General features: G+C 47.1%; 1 protein-coding gene across 3 annotated transcripts in view; it reads left to right on the top strand.

Moving 5' to 3' along the window:
* Positions 1 to 13,990: 13,990 nt before the first annotated feature.
* The window catches only part of LRRK2 (leucine rich repeat kinase 2), a 111,814-nt gene continuing 99,307 nt past the window's right edge, over positions 13,991 to 26,497 (top strand). For all 3 annotated transcript variants that reach the window (XR_009244294.1, XM_058655654.1, XM_058655655.1), the window contains exons 1-6: positions 13,991 to 14,174; positions 14,333 to 14,418; positions 18,720 to 18,829; positions 21,132 to 21,220; positions 23,595 to 23,729; positions 25,680 to 25,814. Coding sequence is in view for 2 of the 3 variants with exons in the window: in XM_058655654.1 (XP_058511637.1) it covers positions 14,015 to 14,174; positions 14,333 to 14,418; positions 18,720 to 18,829; positions 21,132 to 21,220; positions 23,595 to 23,729; positions 25,680 to 25,814 (715 nt within the window). In the remaining variant the exon portion in view is untranslated. The remainder of the gene's footprint in view (positions 14,175 to 14,332; positions 14,419 to 18,719; positions 18,830 to 21,131; positions 21,221 to 23,594; positions 23,730 to 25,679; positions 25,815 to 26,497) is intronic.

Genomic DNA, 26,497 nt, shown 5'->3' on the forward strand with positions numbered 1-26,497 from the left:
TTGCATAAGTAGACGATTGCTTTGCAGTTTGTTCTGTATCCCCTCAGGACACTGGAAATCAAGTGAGAACTCTTTGAATTTATGGTTTGCTCTTGCATATTTTTGACTCCACACTTGAAACTGCAGCTCTGTTGCGTAGCATGAATAGAAACTCATGAATAATAGTGAGTTGCTTACACAACTGTCTTGAACAGGAAGAACATTCTTTGGACTCCCCAGCCCTTGGAAATGGAAAAGTTTAGCTGCTAGCAGGGCAACATTCCGGCTTTTGAGCAAGGGACTAAAAAGTTAATGTTTAAGTCTCTTTGGTTTTCAAATGTTTACAAGCGAGTCTAGAGGAGATGTTCAAGAATGCCACTGTAGGAGCTTTAATTTCTCCTTGCCTTGAGCAAGCCACCAAGGAGCACGGGTCTGTGTCACTCTGGGTAGGCTGCAGAGCTCCTGCCTGGTCTGGAAAATCAGTTAGTCTGCTTCGTTTCTGAATGCAAGCTCTTGGTCAGAACCAAAATGTTAAAAATTAATCATACATACCTCAATGTTAAAACTGATAATATACTCCTCAGCTGAAAGCAGAAGTCAGGCCCTGCTTCCCTGTTTCACACAGAAGCAGACCTGCACTGCTGCAGAGAAGTGAACCCGGCACATGTGTGGCATTGCAGCAAAGCCAGCTGACTGCCCCAGTGTGTGAACAGGAAGGTGATGCGCGGAGGGTGCTTCTCCCACCTCAGCTTCTGGAACCCCGGCGTTAGCTCATGAGCAGAGGGGGACAGATAAACCCAGGCATGCACCAGGACAGGGAAGCCCTCTCAGTCTCTTCCTGGATTTTTCATGAGCCTCTGAGATTCTGTGTGACCCCACAGAGGAGTCAGGCCCTAAGAGATGGACACTGAATTTCCTGCCATCATGGATGCAGGGAGTTAGGAGTCAGTTCTTTCAAGACGAAATGAGGGGAACGATCATGTTTGTGCCACTGAGTGTGCTTTCTGAGGTGTGATTCTGATATCTAGACTTTTTTAATGCAAATATTAAAATTAAAAAACCTCTCAGTTCTTGAATGAATGCTTTGATCAAACAAATACTGAAGGATTTCTGACTACCACACGTTTGGGATAAAATGGTAAAAAATGAAAGCTATGCTGGAGGCTGGAGGCTGGAGGCCGGAGGCTGGAGGCTGGATCCATGGTCTTTCCAGAAGCAGGGATTAGATGCGGTAGTCTGAGATGAAGGAAGACAAAGGTGTCAAGTTACATAAAAATCAGACTTCCAAGGATAGTGGTATTTCATTGAGAATAATAGAAAATTGCAATGTGCCACAGGAAATTGTGACTACATTCAAGGGGCTGAGGCAAGGGGAAGTGTCCCAAGCAAGAATGAGGGGGATTATGTAAGACGCCTTGACACAGTCAGCCTCAGCCACAGGGATGCGCAGCAGGGCTGAGCCCAGGCCCAGCCTGAACAGCCATGGCAGGGCAGGTGTCTCCTCCCAACGCCTGCTGGTGCGAGGTTTGAGTGGCCTGCGGGCAAGGTTGTGGGCTGTGCCTCTGGCGGTCTCCTGGGGGCAGTTCCTGTGAGGCCATCGGGCATGAGAACGCTTCCTTCAGAACCTCTGGTTTCATTCGTTTGTCTCACTGGAGTTGACAAACGGACTCCATTCTGAGTTTGACAGCTTTCATATTTCTTTCTTTGGATCAGAATCTCTGCTGTTAACTGTTTAGAAAAGATGATTTATTTATTTTCTTTAAAATCAGAGTTACAGGTAGGGAGAGACAGAGAAGAGAGAGATTGAGGAAGAGGGATCTCCTCTATCTCCTGCAACAGTAGGGACTGAAGTCAGGAGCCAGGGGCTTTACTGGGGTCTCCCAAGCACTTGGATTAGCTGCTCCTGCCTTCCCAGGTACGTTAACAGGGAGGTAGACCTGAACCGGAGCAGCTGGGATTTGAACTGGCATCTACAGAAGGTACTAGCACTGAAGGCAGTAGCTTTACCCAAGAGGCCACAGAACTGGTCTGTGCAGTTAGGTTTTGATTGCTTTTCACTGCTTGGGAGGGTCTATCCTGGTGCTGTTCAGGTCTGGACCCACACAGGGTTGAGAATTAAGAGGGCATGACTGGTGACAGGGGTCAGTGTAGTAACCCTTTCAAACACATCTGAACAAGAAGAAGGTACTGAAGGAGTGGTTATCAAGCCGACTTGACTTGGAGTCCATTGTTAAGTTCTGTTCTACCTGTTCTGTTGGCAGTAGCCACTGTCTCAATGTGCTGGGCCGGCATTACTTTGTGAGGAGCGGGAAGTATGCAAAAATTATGATAGGCAAAAAGATGAACTTTAACAAGAAAAGCATAAAACAAGCTAACAACAACTTACCAGATTCAGTTATTTTAAAAGGCAGAGTTACAGAGAGAGAGGGAGAGAGGAAGAGAAAGACAACCATCTTCAATCCTCAAATCACAATCCAGAAACCCGTAACTGCACCCAGGTCTCCTGAGTGGGTAGTGGGCCCAGCACGTGGGCAGTCTTCCACTGCTTTCCCAGGTGCATTAGCAGGGAACTGGACGGGACATAGAGTGGCTGAGGTTTGAACTGTGCTCATAAGTGATGTTGGAGCCTCGGGTGACAGCATAACCTACTGTGCCAGCCTCTGCAAGTTAGTCCTAAACGAAGACCATTCAGTTGAAAGGAACAAGCGAGGTGACACTGAAGAATGGATTTTGCTGAAATGCGTATTGAAATATGTGTTTTACTAACATGCTGTTATAACCCTAAACTGTGGATAATCTCTTGTAAGAAGCTGAACTATTCTTTGTAGCAGCCCTGACCCAGCGGTGCTGGAAACCACAGCGGCAGATGTTAACTCCCCTATCTCAACTCTGAGGGTCATTGAACTCCCCTATCTCAACTCTGAGGGTCTTTGAACTCCCCTATCTCAACTCTGAGGGTCTTTGTAACTTCCCTACCTCAACTCTTCTACTTCGCCCTCCACAAATGAAAGAACTGTATAAAATCCTGCTTGAAATTTGCTTCGGGGCTCTTGGTTCTTGGTAGCCTTGAGCCCACACGCCTGTGAATAAAACTTTCTTTTGCCTCAGTGAGAGTCACCTGTTTATTGCCGTGACAGCCGGTTACAACACTGTTGAGTTAGTGAGCCTGTTCACTTAGTTTTGTAGTCAGCTCTTCATTTCCCTGGAAGGATTTATCTCAGTACAGTATGTAGTGTTAGCCATAACACAGATATTTTATTACTTCCCCAGTAAATAATCTGGAGTATGTTACTGTTTGAACATCTCTGATGAATTAGGCAAGGGACCACTGGTGTAGCTTGTGGGAGAAACTGTATGGATGAGGTTGCCATAGTTCCCCGCTAGAGGATTCCTCATGTCAGGGTCAAGATCAGGGTCGGGGTCAGGGTCTGCCAAGTTATCCACAGCAGCTGCTGGCGGTGAAACCACACCATTACCCTGTCAAGTGAGAGCAACATGCATGAGCACAGGAAACGGGCAGGGCATGTGGCTCCGTGTGATGGGGAGCTCTGCTCTGAATCTGCTTTCCCTGGTTTGCACATCTTATCTATGATTACGGTGTCGGGCAGTGTGATGGAGGCCCTGTGCCTGGGGCCCACTTGCCAGGGCGGGCCTGGCTTCTCCCTGGAACTGACACCCACTTCAGCTGGACTGTAGGCTGTAAGAAAGCCCTGCCTCTTGGTGAGCCCAAGGGGGATCAATGCATTGGAGGAACCCAGAAGAATTGGAAGCTAACTTAGGATTTGTCCAGAAGAGGAGATGTTTCTTCATAGGCCCAAATGTGCGTATTTTCTATGGAATTTAAGTAGCCAGTGGAAAATGTGAATTTATATTAAATAATTGATGCTGCACTATTTTATTTAGAAATGTTTAGGTGTTTTACATATACTGAGTTGACCATGACTTCAAAGTTTCTAATTATCGCAAGCGTTCATTTATAAACATTCGTCCCACTTACATTTATCTGTTTATTTTTGTGGTAGAGGCCTGCCCAAGGTCAGAGAGAGAAAGCTTATCTTGGGCATGCAATGTAGCCAATTTCTAGTTGCTTTTAACTCTTTCAGCTCCTGCTCATCTACATAAAACAGGGAGTGGAATCAACCAATTCTGAAACAGCGTACAGCTCAGTACATTGTAAAAGGGCTATTAGGGCTATGATGGGAAGCTCGTTAAACCTTATCAGTTTTGCCCAGTTTTGTATCAATTTCTGAGTAACTGCTTTGTAGCATTAAGGCGTCCAACCAAAGCTGTGTTTAACTACATGTGCTGGACAAAGAGGCTGGAAAGATACATAAAAACTGCCCCTCGTGGCTGCGGTTCAGGTGTTTTAGAATCTAGCTGAGCCTTTTGCTAACATGGTGAACACTGCAGCCCGGTAAAGGCCTTGCTGTCCTCTCTCACCATTCATGCGCCCTGCTACATTTTTATTCATTATCTCTAGATTTCTTATAAAAACTAAACCATCCAACACGCACAGCCATCATTTCAAGTTACTGCCTGGCTGAAGAAAAACCCCTGAATGTCAAGCTGCTGCTCTTACTACCAGGAAGGCAGTGGCTGTGCCATTGCACTGTGGCCTGCATGCTTGTTCTTAGGTCGGACTGCAGCGTTAGGACCCTGAACGTCTAAACACAGGGTAACGCACCTCCCGGCAGAAAACGCGTGCTAATCGTTCTGAAGACATCTTCATTTTTTGTTTTGTCAGCAAACGTAACACTTGCTTATTTACCAAAGGTTCACTTAAGGCCGGGGGATGATAGGCAACTGAGTTCATCATGCTGCTCTTAGCATGTCTCATTGATGTGAGTTCTCATTTAGCTTTAAACCACTTTGGCTAGGATTCCTGACAGGATTCTAGCTGGTGTTGCTTGTGTCAGGTCTAACTGAAGGAAGGAAAGCTGAGAGGTTCTGAAGGAAGCGTTCTCATGCCCGATGGCCTCACAGGAACTGCCCCAGGAGACCGCCAGAGGCACAGCCCACAGCCTTGCCCGCAGGCCACTCAAAACTCATACCAGCAGGCGTTGGGAGGAGACACCTGCCCTGCCATGGCTGTTCAGGCTGGGCCTGGGCTCAGCCCTGCTGCGCATCCCTGTGGCTGAGGCTGACTGTGTCAAGGCGTCTTACATAATCCTCCTCATTCTTGCTTGGGACACTTCCCCTTACCTCAGCCCCTTGAATGTAGTCACCGTGAACTACAGCACTCCTGTTTCCACTGCTGTGCTCTGCCTTTCCTGAATAAACGGTCCTATCCGTTGGAGAATCACTTTCAGATGGTTAACTAGGTCGACCCAGCAGACTGCTGAAATCCACTTAGGAGTCAGACAAGAGGCGGTGTGGTATGTTAAGGGCTAGAGGAAATAAGGAGGAACTGTCAAGTTCAAGGTGGGCCATGAGTGTTGAGAAGTGAGTCGGGAGAACTCACCAGGGTCCTTGTTGCTGACAGCCTTGAATGCAGCCCTGTAGAGCTAGCCCTTCACCTGGCTGCTTAAATGTTTGTGTCCAGCGCCAGTTTACATCAGGTTTCTGCAGAGACTCGCTTTCTCCCACTGCGTTGTGTGACCGCATTTACAACAGCTATGGTTCAGCAGAAAAGCAGCTGTGATTTGTAAATTTGCCGGCTTATGTCTTGGTTGTGTTGTGCAGTGAGCATGAGAGGGGATTCTCGGGTCACAACTGTTGTTATCAAGCAATAAGCCCTTGCCAGCCGGTGGCTACCCAGAAGGACCTCCTCCTTGCCCAGTACTCCCCTGGATGCGTTTTGCTTCCTCTGCTGCGCTGTGAGACGTCCTCACTGTTGCAGCCTGTCCACCTCGCAGTGCCTGTCCACCTCGCAGTGCCTGTCCACCTCGCAGTGAGACGTCCTCGCTGTTGCAGCCTGTCCACCTCGCAGTGAAATAGGGAAGAGGTCATCTGCTTCTATTTTCAGTTTAAGTATATACCACTAGTTTTAATATTTTGTTTTTGAAAATGAGCCTGCCTTACAAAACTAACAAGACTACCAGATGTCCTAGGTGACACAGGAGACTTAAAACACCCAGATCCACACAGGCCCAGGCAGGTTAGGGGCTTAGCACAGCCAAAAGGGTTGAGCAAGAGCAGAAGAGGTGTAAAGGTAAAAGTCTGTTCTGCTCACGATCTAGAGCTCTCTCCACTACCTTTCCTACACACCTAGAAAACAAACCACTCACAAACTTCCTGGTCAAGGTGTCCATTTCAAAGGCCTCCTCCATTTATTTTTCAAGGCTTATCTAGCATCTTCATGAACTAAGGCACTGGCTATGTCCAGCAATATAGCAGTGAGAAAGGCTCTGCTGCCCTGGAGTTTCTAACTCCATCATTGAAGAGCAGGAAAGCAATGCTGCTTTCTTCCAGGTGATTCAAAGAGCAGAGGGCAGGAAGGTTCCTGTCCTACACATCCAGGGGACCAAGGTGCATGGAGAAGAACAAGAAGGATTTGCTATTGGCCAGAGGAGTTGTGGTCCGCTCCACACAGCAGCACTTGACCTGTTATGACTCTGTGAGGATGCCACGCGTGGAGTGATCTAATCAGGATCATTGTCAAGTTAACTGTGCAGTGATTCAAGCTTAGTTCTTGCCTTTCAGAGAAATCTTATCATTGCATTGCCTGTCGGTCATGAGTCAAAGACACTCTTGTCTGAGGTTTTAGATGGGCTCTTAGCCAAGGCAAACTCCAACAGCCGCTGTAGCTGAGATTGGGTCCCCAGGCCTGGTATGGCATGGTGGTTTCTGTCTCTGCAGAGTAATGCCTTTCCATGGTGCAGTCTCCCCTGGTAAGAATCTTCTCCAGGTTTGACACGTGGCTCCACCACCTACTTGGACACTGCAGTGTTTCCTGGAAAAGGGAAGAAGGGGCTGCCCGATGTGGGAAGTGGGTAACTTAACTGCTAGGCTAAATACCCATTTCCAGTTTGCAATTTTCCAGTTTACACTGAGCCAACTTCCTGCCTGGTAGTCCCCAAAGGTAGTGGCAGCAGCTTTAGGGGTTGCTGAAGGCATTTTGCTTTTTGACTATCTGGAGGACAAACAATAAAGTTTGCTAGTTTGGAAACTGTTTTGAGAAAATCAGCCAAAGGTTTTTGCAGAAAGATGGTCAGGAAAGCTCCTCCGGAGAGTTCTTCTCCACCGTGACCGCACGCCTGCCCTTCCGCATTAAACCAGGAAAGTTTGTAGGAGTTTCAGAAGGAAACCATCATCCATCTTCCTTACAGTCCTGGTTTGGCTCCTTTTCGTTTCTTGTTTTCCAGCCTTAAAAATGTTACATGGTTCCCAGTTTTCTTCAGTTATTAGTGGAAAAAGGCTGTGTTGACTGACCTAAGCTCCCAGGGTCTGACTTCTTCAACGACAGCCCCAAGGCTGGTATCAGAGCTTAGAAAAGTGTCTTGAACTTGCTGGAGCTGATGTGGAGAAATAAGGTTTACATTTTGGATTTTTTTCTTAGTTCCATTTTCTACAACTTCTTAAGGTCTTTAGATGCTTAAAATATTTCCACTGTCCTCGCTTCCCCTGCCTTGTTATTGCCTGTTATCTAACCATAGCAAGAAGCCCTTTGCCAAGCCTTGGAACTGTGACCAAACACTGTGACAAATGATGCTATGCTTTACACAGAGTTTTTTTCAACAGTCTTGAGTCAGAAGGCCTGTCAGCCACCAGAGAATAAGGGCCTGGTTGTCCCTACACCTGTAAGCCTGCTCTCTCTCCTTTTTCTCCTGTTGCAGCAAGGACTCTGGGCAACCAGATCCTAGCCTTTCCCCTTTTGGGAACTGTTTGCAGAGAGCATGAGTGTGTGCTTGTGTCTGTGAGCGTATAGAGTGCACAGCAATAAAGAGGATTTACTGTCATTCTCAGCAGAATTTCTGTGATCTCTTTTATCTTCTCTGTTTTTCTTGCCAGAGCTCTACATAGGACATGGTGAAGTAGGTATTTTAATAGTGTGTTCCTCCATGAGTTGCTTTGTGGTGTTTTTTAAAAATCTAGGATCTAGAGACCTTGATGTAGTATTGCTAAAGATGTAATACATTTTGATGGTAGAATCCTACTCCAGATGTTTGTATTAATTTATTATTTAAATTTTCTTTCGTCTTCTGTTTCTTCAAACTGTGAAACAAACAAACAAACAAACAAACAAACAAACTGTAGTTTTGGATGCCATTACTTGACTTCAAGATATTTTTACTTCTTTCTACAAAGCATGATTTCCCTTTGGAAAGATTTTTTGGTGCCATCCTATTGTTTGCTATTTTAAATGTAGTACAGGATTCGCTGGTTAATTTCTTTATTCAGCAATTGGATTGAATCATAGAAGAAAATTGTCAGCAGCAGGCTGATGGGTGCGTCCCCTGTGCTGTCCTGCTCTCTTCTGTCCTGCAGCCTGTCTCCCGCCACTCCTGCGGACAGCACTGGGCAGTGGAGAGTGTGGAGGGGTTGGGGGAAGAGAGAGGGAGAGAGAGGAAGAGAGGGAGGGGAGGGAGGGAGAGGAGGGAGATATCTTTTGTGTAAACACAAAGCTGTGACTAAAATTTAATTTTACATTATTTTTAAAGCCTATAAAAGAATGCAGTAGAAAGGGTCATTTTCTTATTGTTATGATTTTTAAAAATACTTGTTTTACAGGCAGATTTTGTGTGTAGGGGGGTGGAGAGTAGAAAAGAGGAGGAAGGAGAAGGGATTGGAAAGAAAAGGAAGAGAAATATCTTTTGTTGGCTGGTTCATTTCCCAGTTAGCTGCCAAACCTCGATTTGGGAATCCAGAAGCCACAAACTCCATCCAGGTCTTTACCGGGAGCTTTGATTGCCCAAGCACCTGCACCATCTCACATTGCTTTCCCAAATACAGTGTCAGGAGGCTGGACCAGAGAGAGTCCCCAGAAGGTGTTCGGTGTGTATGCTGGCGTCTCAAGCAGCGGCTTAATATGTGTGCCATAATTCTGACTTTAATCAGTGGGTATCAAACATCATGGGTAATAATTTTACTTAATTTAATCCAAGAAGTGTTCTTGATCACCTGAAATATGTCCAGCAATATAAACCCAATGCTCGATTCAGAGTGAGAAAGACTGGCTTAGTTTTGGACCATTTTGCTTCTGTGTGATGTTTGTAATATATGCTAAAAATCTTCAAGCAGAATGAAATACTGACATATAATTTTGAGAGGTTGTTCTTCCAAGGAACCAAGCATGAGTTCAGTGGATATTGGGCTTCTCTAACCTATGAGCAACTTGGATTTGACTGTAATGAAAGATTATTTCAGTTAATATGAGAATGTCATACCTCAAGGCAGCTACAGCTTTTATCTCTTGTTCAGATCAGAGAAAAGTTGCTTTCAGTATACATAGGACACAGCAGACAAAGGGTCAGTGGTCAGATAGTGTTTCTGGGCTTAATGAGAACAGCACATGATGGGAGGCAGGACTGGGTGAGGCCAGCATGCGGACAGGTCTGCTTTTTGGGAAGATATGGTTCCTCTGTCATCTGTCCACTCAGGGGGTTGTTCACCCAATAAGTGCTCACCCAGGTAACTTGCCACGGTTGGCACTGAGTACTGGGCCCCGTCTGGGAGCGTGTGGAAATAAGCTGAGTTATCCCAGTGGAGTTTTTGGTCAGACTGGGCTGTTATACTCGGGGTCGAGTTTGTGGCTCTATGGACATTGGCATGTGTTCCGTCTCCGCTGGACACTGGGATGACTGGAATTCACAGCCATGTTTGCTCTGTTTCTGTCTTATGAACTATGTTACCCTAGGTTTATTAGTGTGGTATACCATTATAGTCATGTACACCAAGGAGATGCCAAGTTCAAGATTTATTTCAAACTTTTGCATTTCCTTTAGTTTTTACTTTAATATAAAACGTGCTGGCTGTGGAATACTCGAAAATACAAAAAAAATTTGTAGAAATTACTCCAAATTCTGTTACCCAACAAAAAAAATCACTGCACGTTCAAATCTACTTTCAATAGTTTCACTACACTTTGGTGTTGCTTTTGCAAATTTTGGATAAACATTCTGGAACTGAATGATACATATTTTCGTCATATACTGTAATAATTTTTTAATTTCCTCATAATAGAATCACAAATTTCATAGACTTCTTTGCTAAATTAGTGGGTAACAAGTTGTTTTGATCACGGGTGAGGTGGAAAACATGCCTAATTATTTATTATGAAATAAATCATAAGTAGAGTTAGATAATACAGTTATGTATCCAGCAGAAAGCTTAAGAAGAAAAGGTTGTAATTGTCTCCAATAAATTTTTCTAGTGCTGATTTCCTCTCCTCAGAGGAATGAGTAACCAGACTTGATAGCATAACTTCTAAAAATCAATTTATTTTTAATTTTTATTAGAAAGGCCGATTTTTGGTTGTTAGTTGGTTAGTGCCTGGGATGTGAAATTTTATTATAGCTGAATTTACATTTCCTTGACTTCTAGTGGTTAACATCATTGCTAGAAGGTGGGCATCTTTTGGTAGGTTTTGGAATTCTGGACATTGCTTCTTCTGTAAATTGCCTGTTGCACACAAACACTGGGCTATTGGTATTGTGTTGTCTAGTGCATTGCCACAATCATCTTCTAACTTGTGGGCTTTTGTTTGAGTCTCATCTACCTAGTTTCAAACTTCAGTGTCTCTAATAGTCTTTCTTTTATGGACAGTGATTTTTCTAATTTTGAGTTAAGAAGAGGGAGAGAAGAAAAGGAAGCTAGATAATTGCCCATTGATTTGCCCCCCACCCCAAATTTCTGCAGCCAGGAGCCTAGAACTCCATCCATGGGTGCGAGAGACCCACCTCCTTAAGCCATCACTGCTGCTCCCAGGAACCAATTAGCAGGAAGCTGAAAGAGCAGCGGAAGCCGAAACAGAAGCCTGTGCCCCAACCTGCGCCTTTACTTCTGGTCAAAACGCTTGGCCGTGCACTGTGATGCTGGTTTTCTGTCCCAGCTCTCACTACCTGAAGGTGAGAAACAGTTTCCTATATATTTTTTCAAGTGCTTTCTACTTATGTGTGTGTGTGTGTGTGTGTGTGTGTCTGTGACAAAAATGTTCAGTCTGTGAGAAATTTGTTTTTTGAGTATGCTATGTAGAGTTTGCATCCACAGACGCGCCAGTGCTGGCTTGATTCCCAGGTCAATGGCACTGAGAGGTGGTGGGCCATCCAGGGGCATTCAGGGTAATAATTAATGACCCTCAAGAATCGATTAATGCAGAGTGGCTTAGTTTAAAAAGAGCCCGACTCCTCCTCTTTTCCCTCACACATGTGCGTTCCCACCTGCTTGCTGCCTTTTAAAAGTCAGAGTCATAGAAGCAGACGGATCTCCTGCTTCAAAAGTGTCTGATTTTCATAAGCAGCTAATAAAATTATTCATGAATTATGTACCATGGAATATTGTTTTTTAAATGTATAGTTTTGGGCTTGCAATGTGGGTTTAAATGGACATTGTATCACCTTTTAAAATAAACAATACTTGTAAAGACTGTAAAACTAAGTGTTTGTGGGCTGATCTTACCAAAACCTGTATAAATCTTGCTAGGAAATATATTGCACTTGCATTGTTTATTATATTAAAAATGCTGGTTCTGCAGTTTTGCTTTCCACTAATTAGTATAGCCACTTTTGTGTCCTGCTGAAGCCTAGAACATTCCTCACGATTTTGTTAGATTGTTTTCCCTCTTCCTTGTTGCTGCTACCGCATACTCAGACACAAACACTCAACCTTTTACAACTGCGTCACTGACATCTATGAACACAGTTTTTATATAATGATGTACATAGATTTCTTAATGACTGTTAATTTCCTGTTCAAAATTAAATCCGTTTTTCTCCTGGCGTACCGTGAAGTAATTCCTCCCACAAAAACGATTTAGGAGCATTTTTCAAACATTAAATCTAATTGTTCTCTGCCCCGTGTTTTTCAGTTTTCCAGTGGTCTTTTAGTGTCATTTGTGGTTATTTTCCCTTTCACTAGGAAAGATTAAAATCTTATGGAGTCACACGTATCATTCTTGTGTGATTTCTTTACTCTGGCTTCCTCATACCAGGATTAAACAGCTATTCGTGTGTATTTTGTTTTGGAGAGCTCCTTTTCTGTGACCTGGTACTCCACCTCAAGCTTGTGCTGAGGCTGTCTGTCACTACTGGAGTCAGTTTGCTGTGTTTGCTTCCAGAAAGTCAGCCACGCTGAAGGTTGCTTCCATCTGGAGCTTGTACCTCTAGCCTTGATTTTCATCTAGTTAACCACTTGATGCCGAAATCAAGCTTGGGATTTCAGTGAACCAATTTAGCATTTTCAAAAGCTGGAGGGAGGGACTGGTGCGGTGCTCCTGGCCTCTAGTGCCAGTACCCTACCAGTTGGAGCCCCAGCTGCTCACAGCTGCTCCACTTCCGGTTCAGCTCCCGCTAACGCACTTGGGAAAGTAGCAGAGGACTACCCAAGTACATGGACCCTTGTATCCGCATGGGAGATGAGCAAAAAGCTCTCGGCTTCAACCTGGCCACTGCACCTGTTTGGGGACTGAGCCAGTGAATGAAAGATCTCTCTTTCTAACCTGCCTTTCAAATAAATAAATCTTAACAACAAAGCTGAGGGGACTCTGCCCACCAAGGCAGTGATCCTTGGGAGAATAGTCTCCCAAGAGAAGTCATCCACCATGTGGCCTACTCATGGACCGGCTGATGGAGTGGCCCAACACTGGTGACAGGTGGATGGACCAAATGGGGACATTTTAGGAGATACCTTTTGACTGAGATTTATTTTTCTTGGGATGAGAGGCAGACTTCAGTTTCTTACAAGTGCTAAGCCAGTGGACTGGGAAGGGAGTGAGGGGTACACAGGTATTAGGAAGGAGGCACGGAGGGACAGTTCTTAGGAACATTACAGTTCATGCCTTTAGTGGTCTTAAGTTCAGACAAGTTAGACACTGCTTGGAACAAGTCTAAACTGAAGCTGGGATCATGGAGTGTTGTCTCCTGTGGACAATCTTTCACAGGGAGAAGAGAACAGAACACAGGAACTCTTCACTTACCGCAACTGGATCAACGCCTCTAAGCCCCCCAGGTGACAGCCTTCCCCCACCACTGATGATTCCTGACTCAGTGCCCTGTCATTTCAACTGTAAATGCTTTCCCATGGATCAGAGCAAGAAACAAGCATTTAAAAAAAAAAGGCAGAATCCCAGTGCCCACAAACAGTCATCAGGATGGGGCAGGGAGGGGATGTGGAAGTATGAAGCACTAACTTGCCGCCCCTCTCCAGCCGTGTTGTCACCCTGGTCAACTCTGCGTCTTACACGCACAGGCCCTCAAGTCACTCCGGGAACACTGTGTGTGGGTTCGGTTCTTCTGCACCTTTTACTTCTCCTTCTCTTGGTCCTCACGTGCCCTCCACCACTCCCAGGGTCCCGCCTGCGGCGGATTCAAGCTCGCCAGTTGCTTTCCTGCCTGCGGGTCCTCCACCCTCACGCTTCAGCTAACGGCGGGGCCGCAGTTCTGGGAACCAGGGTGGCCGGGCCGGGGTGATCGCGCATCCCCTACGCCGGGAACGCTGAGCACAGCCATCCAGACCCCGGCCGGCCTCTCTGCTCTGTGCCCGGTGCTTCTATTCTTAGGTCCGCAGGCCGGCGGCTTTCGGTTTTCCTTTCCCCAAGACGCAGACCTCGGGCGGGGCACGGTGGGCTCGTCCGGGGCTCCGCGGAGCCTCGGGCCGCGCCGCCCACCACCGCCTGCAGGATCCGGCGCCGCCCAGGCCCAGCCCGCAGGCCCGCTCGGGCTGCCGCTCGGGCTGAGTCCCCACGCAGGCCGCGGGCCCGCGTCCGGCAGGGGCGGGCCTGGGAGAGGCAGGGCCGCGCCGGGCGGGGCCGCCTGTCCCGTGGGCGGTGCGCGCGCTCGCTCGCCGGCGGCCGGGGCGCGGGGCTGGCCAGGGGCGCAGGAGGCCTTGCAGGGCGGCGGGGCGCGGGGCTCCAGGGTGACGGCCGGCTACCGGCGCCACCATGGCCAGTGGCAGTGGCAGCAGTCAAGGGAGCGACGACGAGGACGAGGAAAGTCTGAAGAAGTTGCTGGTCAGGCTAAACAACGTTCAGGAGGGCAAACAGATCGAGACGCTGGTGCAGATCCTGGAGGACCTACTGGTGTTCACGTACTCGGAACGCGGTAAGCCCCCAGCGCGGCGCTCGGCCAGGGTCCCCGCCAAGTGCACTCCGGCCCAGACCGGGCTCCTGAGCTCTCTGGCTGGCCCGTGCCCGCCCTGCCCCTGTGCGCGTCCTGCCGTGGTGACTTAGCCTCGCCTCCCTCACCCCCTTCTCTTGCAGCCGCCAAGTTGTTTGCCGGCAAAAGCTTCCACGTGCCGCTCCTGATCGTGCTGGACTCATACATGAGGGTCGCCAGCGTGCAGCAGGTAAAGGACCACCGGTGCTGCGGGACACAGGACACTTCCCGCCTTCCTCGGGGAGGGAAGGGGGTGCCGCATCCCTGAGGCGGCTGCTGGCTGCGCTGGGGTGGCCCAGATTTGGCCCCTGGCTGGTGGGGCGGAGGCTGGTAGCTTTGTCAGATCCTGAACTAGGCTTGAGAGGGCCAGGGCCCCACGCGTCCCCATCTGGCTTTCCCAGGCCACTGCATCAAGCTGGCTGGCGGACTTGGGTGGCCGTGGGGTCTGTTGTCAGCTGGAGGAGGTCCCCAAGATCAGAATGGACCCACCGGGAACTCCCCCCCCCCCATGCAAGCAGCCTTCCGGAAGAGCACCTGCTGGGAAGGCTTGGCACAGGGGGGCAATTAGCAGTCATTAGAGCCAGGTAGGCAACAGGCTCCCTGGATCTCAGCTGCTCCTGATTCTAATCTGCAGCCGGCTTCCTCATCTCCCAGAGTTTCCTTGTGGTTTGTAGACTCTAAACACAACACGGGGAGAGCTTAATATTGCCCTCACCTGTTTGGGTTGAGCTGGTTCACCTTTGTCAGCTGAAAGTCATGTAGAAGTGAAACTTTAAGAAGCAGGCAGGCGCAGCAGGCAGGCCTGGTGACCGGAGCCAGGGGAGCCTGTGTGACCAGGAGTGACTTACCCGCCAGCGGTTACTGCCCAAGGTGCTCACTTCCTTTGCAGCCCATGAGATTTGGGGAACTGAGAGTCCTCTCTGGTCTTTGTCGCTGGGGGAAGGGACTTGCAGGTTGACCCCACTCCTTCACCTAGGTTGCCTGTCTTGGTCCTGGCCAGATGGAGTGTGTGGGACCCAGGAGTCTAGCTGCCTTGTCTTAGGGTCACAGGCGGCTGAAGAAGTATGTTGATGTCTCTTTCCCCCCATGAAGTCTTTCCCACTTGATGGTTGGTGTTCTGGCTGCTGGCAGACCAAGCGGGGAAGACGCAAGCCTGGTTAAAGACAGGTGCCTCTTTTGACTCGAGCTTTGTCGTGGGATTTGGGGCTTTCTGAGGCGCTGGCTGAGTGGCTGCTGTCACTCACACCAGCCATCTGCCAGCATTTGCTGCATGTTATGGCAGCCACCCTGCCCACAAGCCCCTGGTTGGTACACCAAATCTGGGGATATCGGGTCAATGGAGATAGTGCTACTCTTGGAAACCCAAGGGAGCCTGGAACATGCTTGCTCATTCCGACTTCGGGGACCCGTCCAGGGCTGGGTACACTTGCTTGGGGCCACTTGTGCATGTTGCTCAGTGTCCTCGCCCAGGGAGCACCAGAGGCACAGCCTGGCAGTCAGTAAGGGTCATCTGGTTGGGATGATTTGGGGGAACGGAGTGCTTGGTCTCAGCCCATGTGCACGTATGTTTTGCAGGGAGCGCAGGATACAGTCCGTGACTTGCCACTCAGTGCTCTGAGAAATCTTGTTGGGTATTTTACTTTTGGAGGAACTCAGAGTGAGACTGAGGGGCTGGGAGCTCAATTCCCACACCTTCAGAATGAGCTGCTGAGTGCATTCAAGGCACACACACAACAGCTCAGTATACAGGAGTGTGCTCTGCGCAGTAAGGGGCCTCCATTTCAGTGAGACTCGGTCTTTGGAGAGGGGTGTGGAAACGGGCGCCTCTGCTGATACTTGCAGACTCCACAGGACAGCGTAGTGTAGGCTGTCTCCAGGTGCAGATCCACTTGACAGCCCCATGAGCAGAGGTAGCTGGAAGGAGATGCAGAACTCTGGCGGGATGTGAGGAGTTAGGGTAAGTTGTTTTTCAACAGAGCTGTTTCAGAATTGTTCAGTACGATATTCCTGACTGCGGGTGTTTCGGGGTCTTTGTGTGCTCTGGGGGCTCCAAGTTGTTGCCCCTGCTGGGCTAGTCAGTCCACGGATCTTCCTCTCTCCTTGTTCACCATTTTCTTTCTGGGCTCCTCAATTGCATTCCCTTTTTCAACACAATTTTACGACTGAGAATGGGCTAGAGTGAAGGAAACTGGCTTGACTTTGTCTTTTCTATTGTGCATGGGTGTGATGCTTGAGTCTGTAGAATCTTCCAGATGAACTGAAGCAGCTGACTGCATTGTGTGGGGGCTGTGCAGAAGGGAGCCTTCTCTGCAAGATAAGCTTCTAATTGACTGGATGAATGCAGCAATTGTTACCTTGGCTAAACGGCCGGCACAGGCTCCCTTTAATCACAGAGGCTCTGTGGAGGCACTGCGTGCTCAGCTGAGTGTTTCTGCAAAGCACTTACTGATGCTGCAGTTACAACCTTGAAAACAAAGCAGGTTTTCTCCAGACAGCCAGACAGGTAGAGACACAAAGGTTAGCTTCCCCTGTGGCTTTTTGTTTGTTTAAGAATTTCCCACTGGGTGTGATTCCAAATGTAGTTTCTTAAATACTTGAAGAAGAGTCTTGCTTTATGAAAGGGCAAAAATAGCTGGTTTCTATGACAGCTGGATTGCGGATGCCTGCTCAGCTTACATGGAGGAGGAGCTGCTACTGAAATACAGGTAAAATTGGCTGTCAGCAGGATGGATGCTTGGCTCAGTGGTTGAGATGCTGCCTGGGCCGCCCACATCCCTGAGAGTGCCTGGCTAAAGGCCTGTCCCTGCTCTCAATGCTAGCTGCTGCTTATGTGTGCTCTGCAAGGGAGCAGGTGATGGCTCCTGGGTCCCTGCTTTCTCAGTGGGAGGTCCAGATTGAGTTCTGGGCTCCTGGCTTCCATTTGGCCCTACTCTGGCTGTTGCCAGTGTTTGAGGAGTGAACTAAGGAGAGGACAATACCCATCTGTCTGTCTTTGTTTCGTATAAACAGTGAATTAAAAACCTTAACCGATAGACATTACTAGCTCTCTAAGTTGACTGTGATTATAGAAAAGTGAGTGGTGATGAAAGGAAGCAGTCTTCCTCATTGGGTGCTTGTCCTTGCCTGCCTGCTGGAGCTCGGTAGCACACTGCGGTCTACACCTGCAGAGATTGCCTCCTGCTCAGCCAGCTGCTCTGCCCCGGCTCATCAGCCGTTGACGGCTGTTTTATAATCTGACTCAAGCCCTGCCTCTTCCGTATTACATCCCTCTCTGTAACACATTGTACACGGTGCTCACGTGCTGGTATTCATCTCACTTTGCTCTTTCATTCATGTGTATCTGTATACATACATATGATGCTTTCAAATATTGAACACACTCGATATCATTTATATATGTGTGTGTGCATTTTCTGTTTTTTTTTCTGATCACATCAAGTCAAGTTCTTCCTAACATAAGAAGTGAAGATCCTTTAACTTTAGAGAGGACTCTGGTAGGACAAGCACATTTAAGTTAATCTCCGACTTGGAACCAGGACCTTCTGTTCTTGCTCAGAAGCACAAGCAGCTGATTCCCGTTGGTCTTGGATGGAAGTGCATTGGGTGCAGGTATACTTACATCGTATCAGCAGTTGCATCACACCGGGCAGGGGAGAGAGCAGGGCGCTCATCATTCGCCAGCGTCCGCAGTTGAGACTGAGAAGTTCTAAAGAGGTCTCAAGGGTCCTGAAGGAGTCCCGTGCCCTCTCTGTGTTACTGTAGCACCCCTTCTCTGTTCCCTGTAACGGCTGAGGGTTCAGTCGCCTGACAGAGCCATGTCCCCATTGGCACTCCAGCTCCTTTTAGCAGTAGCATCTCCAGCTTCCCCTCTTCCATTCAAACCACTTCAGATTTTTTTAAATCTTCATTTTCTTTGAAAGGCAGACAAAGAACACAGCAGGCAGGGAGGGGCTGGAGTGGAGTCCAGGTCTCCCTGGGAGGTAAGAACCGCTTCCTCGGTGCACATTAGCAGGAGGATCAGCCAGAAGCGGAGCAGGGCCTCACACCAGGTACTCACGTGGGGTGGGGCTGTCGCACGCTGCGTCTTAACTGATGCACTGTGGCATGTCTCATGGAATTAAGATTCAGAAAAATGGAAAATGAATCCCACAAATTTGATTTATAAAGTAAGAAGATAGTCATTCTTGTACTCAAAAAAATCTAACGATGCTGAAATGCCCACTAAAACCATTTGTAATTTTATTGGAATAATAGGAGTGTTGGATTTCTTCAACATTCAGAAATGTTGAGATATTTTTATGCCCTTCTAAGTATGACTTTTGAAATAGTATTCTAGGTAAATGGCCTGTATGTGTTTCACAATATTGTTTCAAAATGATTGCTTAAACTCATGTAATTCCCTATTATAGTAAAAATGAAGAGACTTCTGTTTGAATACATTGTATTTGTGTCATTTTCAAGAAAGTCAGTAGTTGCCTTTTTCTCTTGCAGGTGGGTTGGTCACTTCTGTGCAAACTAATTGAAGTCTGTCCAGATACAATGCAAAGCCTGATGGGGCCCCAGGATGTTGGCAATGATTGGGAGGTCCTTGGAGTTCATCAGTAAGTACGGCGGGTGTGCGGGACAGGTTGCAGGGAGTGTTTAGATGAATGGCAGCCCTCTGCTTGACAGACTGGCTTTTCAAGGCAGCTCTGAAATACTCCTTGAGTTACAGATGTTATTGCTTGAGTCAGTGATTGAGAGCAGTGGGGTGCTTTATACCGCGGCAACATTTCAGGGGATGCTACGGGAACAGAATCTCATAGTTTCGTAGAATTAGTTAAGCTGTAGTGACTATTCAAGAATTAAAATGAGGAGTTTTATACTCCCGAGTGGTACAAAGTGCTAGAAATGACTAATTATTTTAAAAAATGTGGAAACTGAAAGATTAGTTTCCTCAGTGGTAATTTGCAAGTTTATGCTTTACTGCCTGTGAATAGTGGTTTGATGCGCACGCGCGCGCGCACGCACACACACGTTCACATGTGGGTATTTTGTGAGTTTCAGTGATGGCTCTTGACGTGTACAAGGGACCCTGATGGCCATGTGAGCAGTTCTGCTTCACTGCCTGAATAGTGGATTGATGTACGCGTGCACACACACACACATACACATTCACACGTGGGTATTTTCTGATTTCAGCGGTCTCTCTCAACGCGTGTGCAGGGGACCCTAATGGTTGGCTGAGAAGTTCTGCTTTATAGTGGCAGCATCACATTTCACACATGAGACCACGTACTCAGCCACAGTTAGCTAGGGAAAAAATGTTCTGCAAAAACTATATTGTTGGCAAAGTCATTTTTTGGTAACTATTTCTTCACATTTGGAAAGTATCTCCAGTCATTAGTTGTTTCTTCTTTATGCCTGATATGATCTTTTTTGACTACATGGAAGGAAACGGTGAATGTCACTTTGCTTCAGCAGTAATGATGTGTTACTGGAGAGGCACAGGGTTTTGCAAAACTGTAATTTTTACTGTTGCACTTTAAGGTCCTCCCTCCACACCAAGATGAGCCAGTTAATAACCTCAGGGACCATTGGGAGCTCATCTAGTCATATTTCAATGTAAACCAACTGTTCATATTAAATGGCATCCATATTTACACAGGAAATAGCATTGATGTATTCATTCACTCATTCATTGATTCCTGTTACATTCACCAAATCCTCATTACATCCCCTACTCTGACCTCAAAGCAATGAAATCCTGAGCAAGACGGACACCCTGTCTATATCCCACCCAGGTTTACTGTAAAGCCTTTTTCTTGTATTCAGGGCACAGGTAGAGATTGGGCAGGGGTGCTCAGGGAATAGCGGCAGAGGCTGGAATGAAGGGATCCCTCTGCCTCACCTTGCTGACTAGAGCCCAGATGGGCAGTGTCTTGGGTTTCCATGAGGCTGTGGATGCTGTCGACTTGGCCTTCTCCCAAGAATGGAAAGCCAGACGACAGCAGGCCAGTGTAAAACGAAATCAGATGTTGGAACTGATATTTTGGGAAGCAAAATCTTGTGAATGTGAGCTAATTAAATACTGTAGATGCACTAGGTTGACTTTCTTTTTAGATTTAGTTAACAGGGAGAGGCACATCCGTAGGTTCACTCTTCACATGCCAAGGCAGGAGCTGGGAACCCAATTCCGACCGCCCGTGTGGGTGACAGGGCCCCTGCCCCGTGAGCTCTGCTGCCTCCCAGGTACACATTAGCAGGAAATTAGGACCTGGGGTGGACTCCATCCTAATCACTCTGTAGCAGGATGTGAGTGCCCCATGCAGATCTTCATGGCAAGGCTGAATGCCTACCCCTGGGTTCACTCTCAGAAAAAATAAAAAACCTGTGGTTTAAAGCAATATAAATATCCAAGATAACCTGTAGTTTATGCACAATCTTAATCTTGCCATGTTTAAAATATGCTAACATGTAGAATTAGAAGTTAGCATGTCAGAAAAAAATGAACTTGCTCTCTCGATGTGTGTAGCTACTCATGGTATTTTGTAGTTGGAATTGATAAAAATGGTTGACAGTGGAGTTTGAAGATTTAGAGCAAAGTAAGCAGTGTTTATTTCTTTTCTCTGAAGACTCTAGTAGTTCCTTATCAAGTTTTTCTCCACTTTATTGACATTTACTTGACAATTGAAATTACTTTGGGTTAAGATAGACACCTCGATCTCACGTATGTTGTGAACTATTTACTATAATCAAGTGAACCAATGTTCCTCATTAATTTGTATAAGCCTGGCTCAGGCTTATGGGAAGAAAAACACCCTGCATAATTCACTACAATGAGACACATAATCAAATCCGGGTAAATGGAAGACGCTATCTGCAGGGGCACCTCTGACTGTGTCCTGTCCCTTCTACCTGCAGGCTGATTCTGAGAATGCTCACAGTGCACAATGCCAGTGTCAGCCTCCTGACAGTGGGGCTCAAGGCCCTGGAGCTCCTCCTGACTTCAGGTAATGCCCACGTGCATTTTTCATGTTGACACATTTTTCAAAATTTGAGTCTTTGTTGAATTAGTTTTAAGTTTTTTAGGGTCCTGACATAATGTCACTGAAAACTGGGTGACTTCCAAAATTCTGCATCTTCTCTCATCATCAGTGTTGCTCCCGCCATCTGGGCCGCAGTGTGCATTCCCACTGGCTCTGTGGACGTTCACATCCTTGCCAAGCTGCATCTTTCTCTTTAAGACTGTTGGCTTTAAAATGTGTCTCGTGGTGACTGTCATCATCCTGTCAGGTGACTGCTTGCCAAGTGCCAAGCTCCGTGTGCCAGATGCGTCACAGGCTTTTACAAATGGGATCCCTAATTCCCCTCCCCGCAACTGGTCATGAAATGGATCTTTGGTCCGAATTTTCTGGGTGATGCAGACAGACACGCAGCGCTGTTGCCTCAGCCACTGACTGAGGGTTGTGCCAGATCTGCTGCGCTCCATCAGGTCTGCTGCCCTGGTCACATGCTACCTGTAGGCTGTGGGGGCCAGAGCAGAGCATGTCAATGTGCTGGACATTTGCTGTGTGGGGGAGTTCTGAGCAACAGGGCTGACCTGGACTGCGTGGAGGGTGTTTTAGGTCAACAGGACCTGCAGTCCAGTGCAGGAAGGGGTGCATGTGGGGTCGGGGGGTCTTGTGGGACCTCCGCTAATGAGACCCTGCAGGAGAAAGATGTGGGAAGAAGGGGAGACAGGACAACCCAGCAGGAGCTCGCCACTTCACAGCCTCTGACTCAGGGGCTTAATGGCGAGGACTAACTGGTCTCAGCTAGGGTTTATCTGGATCTTACCCTTGGGGAAGATTTTTTTGTGGGTTAGTTCCTTCTCCAGTTGGCAGTAGATGGGAAGATGAGGGTTCGTGGGTCCGAAAACTGCCCCATCCTAGAAATATTGGGAAGTCTTTAGCATGCAGGGGATTTGGGGGATAAACAGGGGTTTCAAAAACATGAATTTCTCCTGTGCAGTAGTTAGAATTTTTAGCCATCATGAAGTTACATAAGTGTGTTAAAACTCATTGTTGTTACTTATCAAAAGTTTATTTGTGAGTAGTTTTTACGGCCTATTGATTGATTTCAATTACTGAGTATTTCTGACTCTATCTCTGTGGTGGTGATGATAATGATCATAGCACAGGCAGTTCATGTGTGTGCTCTTAACTCCCAAGTGAATTTAGCTACTCTCTCCTCCTTTGATGGCTTTAATTTCTCTGTTATAGTACTTTTCATTAAATTTCAATTATTTCTATAAATGCTTCTGTGTGTTGTGCTGTCCAATTCAGGAGCTACTAATCATATAGTTCCTTATGGTTAAATTAAAATTCCTTAAAGTAAAAGTAATAATTCAGTTTCCCACAGGTCAAATGTTTGCACTCACACGTGGCTATGAGCAACACCATCCCGAGGTAGAGAGTCCTGTGTGACTTTGAGCTTTGATATCACATAGCACAAACAAGGAGACTCACAGGGCTGGCTGTAAGCTGTGATGTCACACGGCAAAGCCACATGGGACAGTGCACGGGATGGCGTCACTGTACTGTAGGACTCTGACTCGCCTGTCCTGGGGTTCTGTAGCAGCTGAGGACACAGGTGCACAGTCCATGTGTAGCACTGAGCAAGGAGTGCAGCACACAGGGAACAGAGGCTCCATGGCGGGACACGGGGCTGGTGAGAGATGGAGAGTCAGTTTGTTTGGGATTGTGTCAGTAACATGAAGGGGATGGAGAAGGTCTTGGAAGGCTGTAGCGAGATACAGGGTGACATGTTTTAGCAACATAATCCAGGATGTAAGCTAGTTGGGTAAAAGTTTATGCAAAACACAGCAGCTAAGCAATGTGTTCACATGTTGTAGGTGCAAGATGCTGAGGCTGTGAACATGATGGGAGTGGAAGGTCCTTATTGAAAAGGAGTTTTTTGAGCTGTCTGTGAGCATACCTGAGGGCTTGGTCTTGGTTGGTTGGACATGGGGTGAGAAGACAGGGAGACAGAACACAACAGATGACTCGGTAGCATCTGTGTTTCTCTTCTGGGTGGTGGTGTCATTGATGAGGACAGCAAGAGGGACTGCTCTGGGTGTGCAGGGCCCATGGGAAGTCAAGATGCTGCTGCCTCAGAAGGAGACACTCCGGAGTGTAGGCTAGAGTAAACGATCGGGACTTCCGTGGTTGCAGGAAGGCACAGTGCGAATTTATTCAGAGACCTTAGAGCTTGATAGGGTCAGCATCTGGGACAATTCAGTGGTTTACAAGAAGAAAAGCCCACCATTCATTGCCCGCACATTGTAATCAACACACAACGTGCGAAGACAGCCACTCACTAAGGGTGCGTTTTTCTTCTTCATAGGTAAAATCACTTTGCTGATCCTGGAGGAAGAGAGCGACATTTTCCTGTTGATTTTTGATGCCATGCGCACATTCCCAGCCAATGATGAGGTCCAGAAGCTTGGCTGCAAAGCTCTGCACGTGCTGTTTGAGAGAGGTACATACAGATGCTGGAGTCTGCCCTTGGGAGTTGATGTAGAAAACGTGTTCAAGTAGAACATCATTCCAAGAAGACTCTCTGAAGTCATACTGTTAATTAAGTGCAAGCTGTCTGTCAAGGGCTTAGTTGGAGGGTAAAATCAGAAATACCCTTGTTTTTGTGGAGCAGATTTAATCTGTGGCTTGCAGATCACATGATCGTTGTTGACTGCTGCCACTCCTTAGCAAGGCCTGAGGTTGACTTTGAGCACCCAATTCTGTGGCTGTGAGGAAAGAACAAATAAACCATGAAGCTAGGCTTAGGTGAAGCTGGGTTTATGGTGTTGATTCATCACCAGTGATTGTAGAAATTGCCAAAGGCTTCATGTCGAGAATGAGGAAAGTGTCGGGAGTATGCGTTGGTGAGAAGGCTGATCTGTTTCACGGCCCAGCACTGCGATTGGTAACAGAGGGTTTCAGGTCATCTTAGAGCTTGTTGCAGTCTTGATGCAGTCTTTATACTGGTGTGATGAGGAAATGGGTCAGAGGCAGGAGCAGCTTGTCTGAGGCTAGCTTATCATACAGGTCCATGTCACCTGTTTGGTAAAGAGGTAAACGCCATGGGTTTCCTGGGAGATCTGAAATAATGCTAGTATGGATTTACTGATACAGTATGAACATAGGAATAGGAAGTCTGTTTTTTTTTTTAAAGATTTATTTTACTTTCATTACAAAGACAGATATACTGAGAGGAGGAGAGAGAGAGAGGAAGTGGAGCTGCCGGGACCAGAACCAGCAGCCATATGGGATCAAGGCGAGGACCCCAGCCACCAGGCCACGCCGCCAAGCCCAGGAAGTCTGTTTTAGTGCAGGGACCCCGCCACTTGTCAGAATGGCACAGGCCTGAGCCAGCTCTTGGGAGACTGTATGTAGGTCAGCCGTGAAAGAGCGTGGGGTCCGACGGATTGCCCTCTGTGGCCAAGCCTTGGGAATGGGGCCAGGAGAAAGCACGTGCTTCTGTTATCCTAAGGGCCTGAAATCTCTGTGTCCCAGCTTAGGTGCACATGTTAACTGAAGCAAGGAGAGCCACATCATTCCAACACTGTGAGCGCCATCTATGACACATCAAGAAAAACCCCAGAGAAATAATCATCCCAGTTGAATACCATGGTTCTGGATCTGGAGTGGGGAACTTACTGCTTCCTCTGAGGGGTGGGGTGACAGGGGATTTAAGTTCTCCCCAGGTTTAGGGGCAGTTTTTCACTAGTTTTTAAGATTTGCAAGTGGGCTGTGGCCAACTCCTCCATGAAAGGAGAAAGTTCTGTGGCATGACGTGTTTGCCACAAGAACCTGAGCAATTTTGCCCTGTAGGATGTGGGCACCTTGGCACAAAAAATGCAAAAAAACAAAGCAAAACAAAAAACCCCCACAAAACTAATGCAGATCAGAGTATTGCTTTTTCTGACTTTTGGGCGAGTACTATATTCTTGTGCTACTTGAGCTAGATTGTAATTCATATTATTGAGCTTCTGCTTCATGAAAATCACTCCAAATGGGACTTTTTGGCTTGATGAGAAGATTCTAGTTATGAAAATAAATGGTAGTTTTTGGTGTCTGGTGGAAAATGATGAGGATAGCGTGTAATTACTCACCATTGGCTACACCCACAGCTGTCGGGCCAACAGAGCCATGTTGCCATTTGAAGTCTACCTTTTGCCACTGCCCTAAGTTTCCCCCACGGTCTGTTCAAGTAACTGCATTTTTGAGAGCTCTTGGTTGACTCAGACTTAACTTACAAAAAATGGAGTCATGTTTTCTTTTTACAAAATTCTTTGCAAGGGCTTTTTATAGGAGGATATTTTTGCTTAAGTCTGTTGTCTTTCATGTATCCCTCAGAACTCTTAAGAATTTTACTAATTAAACTTTATCACTTGATGCATATTCAGTATGTTTGTGTTTCATCTTTTAGTCTCTGAGGAACAGCTCACTGAGTTTGTTGAGAACAAAGACTACATGGTACTGCTTAGCACATTAAAAAGCTTTCACGACGAAGGAGAGATCGTCCTGCATGCACTGCACTGTCTACACTCGCTGGCCATTCCCTGTGAGTAGCCTGTGTGCATGATTCGTTTTTCTCTAAGTGAAAAGCAATGCTATGTCTCCTTGAATGTGTTTTGGATTTATTATTTATTTTACAAATGTATAGGTGCTAAACTCATTCATTCTTTGGATTAATTTGTATTCATTGAGCTGCTCCTGCAGCTGTCTGCGTGGGCTTGGTGCTGGGAAAACAGTAGTGGAAAGTATAAAGGCATTCCTGCCTCTTGGGACATCTTTGTAGGCTGGGACATAAGGGCCAGTGAGTGCCTGGGCGACTATGGCGTATGCCAACACAAGCCTGGCAGAAGTGCCCAGGGAGATCAGCAGGTGAGGACTGAGGAAGGATAGCTTGGCAGGAACCCGAGTGCGGGGCGAGGGGGACATGCAGTAGATGTGTCCAGCGTGAGCATTGTGAGCAAAAAGATGTTGGGACAAGAGACTTGCGGGCATTCAGCTGGATAGAAGGAGCTCAGTAAACAGTGGACTTTGTGAGCAGGTGCTGTGTGTATGTGCATAACATGTGCTTGTGATTCACATGTATGCAGCATACATGTGTGTGCCTCTCCCCAAGGATCTGCGTGTGTTTCTTTGATGGAGGTGGAGGAAGGGCCTGGTAAGAGCCCAGGGATGAGACTGGAAACACAGGGTGAGGTCATAATGGGTGTGACAAGCCACATGAAACAGGTT

This window comes from Ochotona princeps, chromosome 27 (assembly GCF_030435755.1).
Source record: "Ochotona princeps isolate mOchPri1 chromosome 27, mOchPri1.hap1, whole genome shotgun sequence".
Lineage (NCBI taxonomy): Eukaryota > Metazoa > Chordata > Mammalia > Lagomorpha > Ochotonidae > Ochotona > Ochotona princeps.